The 2,358-nt window shown below is 39.9% G+C and overlaps 1 protein-coding gene across 1 annotated transcript in view; it reads left to right on the top strand.

Annotated features, from left to right (window-relative positions):
- Positions 1-435: 435 nt before the first annotated feature.
- Positions 436-2,358, top strand: part of LOC107462907 (uncharacterized) — a gene marked incomplete in the record, with an annotated part of 5,794 nt that continues 3,871 nt past the window's right edge. Inside the window, 2 exon segments of the mRNA XM_016081579.3 lie at positions 436-801; positions 1,959-2,358. Coding sequence (XP_015937065.1) covers positions 1,975-2,358 — 384 coding nt within the window.

Genomic DNA, 2,358 nt, shown 5'->3' with positions numbered 1-2,358 from the left:
ATAATTATATTTTTAGAATTAATTTTATTAAATGGTTAAATAATGTTTTTTATTTATAGAACAAAAATACTCTTTTTCAATAACAATTAAAACTAAAATCAAACCATCAAATTATTTCAAAAAACAAAGAAAAATAATCCTAATTTAAAGATGTTTGAGTTTATTCTAAATCAAGTTCTAGTCGGATCGAATAGTTTGACTGGGTTAACTGGAGACCGGGGCTTCTGTCCAGTCCAATTGACTTCCCCAATTGTTCTAGAAGAAAGGTAAAAAATCGGTCGAGCCAACTGAATTGGATCGGTTTTTTGAAGGTCCGGCTCTCCTTCAAATGAAGGGAAAAAAAAAGATAAAAGATAAAAAAAATTCACCCCCTAAACAGCAGAACACACGACTCTCTTTTCCCTTCTCTCTCACTCTCACATTCTCGCCAAAATCCTTAATTTCACTCGATACCTAACCCTATCAGAGCAAACACCGCCGCCACCGTCAGCCCCCAGCCTGCCTGCTTCTCGTGAAGCCCCACCAGCCACCGTCAGCCCCCAGCCGCTGCCACTCTTCTCCTCCTCACCGTCTCTGTGATCGTCGTCGTCGGCAGTGACAGAGGGTGCCGTCGTCGTCCTCGATCCTCTTCTCCTCTACGTCACGCGAACTGTTGCTCTATCCTCTTCAGGCGCGTCCTCTCCTCCGTGAATCTCTGCCTGGAGCCTCGCCGTGGAATCTCTTCTCGGCGCCTCGCCGTCGCAAACTGATCCACTCCCGAGGTCACTCTGTCACCGCCGTTCCTCCCTCGCCGTGTCTCCGGTAAGCCATTGCTTCTTCAGTTTCAATTTCTAAGATTCTGGCTTCTGAGTTGAGATTTTGTACTAGATTCTGAGTTGGCATCGTGTTCTGAATTGAGTTGTTGCTTATGTGATTCTGAATTTAGTTTGGATGTTCAGTTTGGATTTTTTTCTTAATTTTTCTGTTCCTGGATTCTCTGGATTTGGATGCTGAGTTTTCTGTATTATGAGTTTTTGTTGTTGAACAATTGATTGGAAGGTTTTTGTTAAAATTTGTTGTGATGCTGAATTTTTTATTGCTGATGGTTTGAGTTTGTGTAAATTTGTGATTCTAAATTTTTGTTGTAATGAGTATTCTTACTATTATTTTATTAGAATGTAGAAGTTAATTAAAAAATTTTTATTTTATAATTTTTAATGATAAAATATGAACAAATTATTATGTCAAATTATAAAAACTCTGAATTTTATTAGTTTAGAAATCATCGAATTTGTATATTTGAAATTATATATTGAAAACCTTGTTCTTAATTGTTCATCATCATCCTCAAAATTGGTAAATAAACCCTAGCCCACTCAGAACCAGACCCCTCTCAAAAAATAGTCAAGACAATGGTGAACCAGTACATTTTTTTTTTTTGAAAAAACAAAATCGTAGCCCCTGAACTGTGAACTGGAGAACTAGGATAATTCTTGGCCCTAAAATGCCAAATGCCTAAACGATACTTTGGCCTCCAGTTTTTTGCTTTCTCCTCCGAGTGTTCTCCGTCGTGCTTCAGTCTCATTTTCTCTTCGCTCATTCTGAGTTCTCTGAGTTTGTCTCTCTCACACACACTCTCTCCGCTTAGTTCCGCCTTTGTCTCAATTTCGGCAGCTCCTTTGTCCTGCCGGTGCCACTTCTCTCTAGTCTCGTCTGCCCTTTGGATCTCTGGTTCATCTTCGCTGCTTCCCCTCTTCGGATGGTTAATTTCATAATTTATTAATTTTTAGTTTACTGTTTACTCTGTAATATGTATTTGAAACTTAAATTGTAATTTCAGAATTTGTTGAATTGTTATTTGTTTGTTGTTGCGCTATTATGTTATAAACTTTTGAGAATGTTTATTTGAGCCTAGGTAAACCTGTCGAACCCTAAACCTCTAACCTAGTATCCTGATCAAAGACTGGTTCGCTTTTCAGAAAGGGGCAGCTGCTAATGAAGTCAAAAGGGGATAGGGACAGGAAACGCCATGATTCTGAAGAAGACGATAGCAATCTGCCCAGGAAATCAGGAGGAGATATGGATAGGAGTCAAAGAGCTGAAAAGGGACTACATACGACCCAGTTCAGAGGAGAAGAGAACAGAGAGCTGCAGAGGAAAACAGAAAGGGATGGGAATAGGAGGCATAGAGATGGAAGGGATGGTGCCCATCATGATTCGGGGGAAGAAGATGGGGAGCTGCCCATGAAATCAGAGAAGGATAGGGATGTGGTGCAAAGATTTGAAAGGTATGGTGCACATCATGATTCAGATGAAGAAGAGGGTGAGCTTCGCATGGACTCAGAAAGGGAAAGGAAGCGTCATGATTCGGAAGATGAT

Source organism: Arachis duranensis, chromosome 8 (assembly GCF_000817695.3).
Source record: "Arachis duranensis cultivar V14167 chromosome 8, aradu.V14167.gnm2.J7QH, whole genome shotgun sequence".
Lineage (NCBI taxonomy): Eukaryota > Viridiplantae > Streptophyta > Magnoliopsida > Fabales > Fabaceae > Arachis > Arachis duranensis.
The sequence above is the reverse complement of the archived record's forward strand: the minus strand, read 5'-3'. Positions and strand labels throughout refer to the sequence as shown.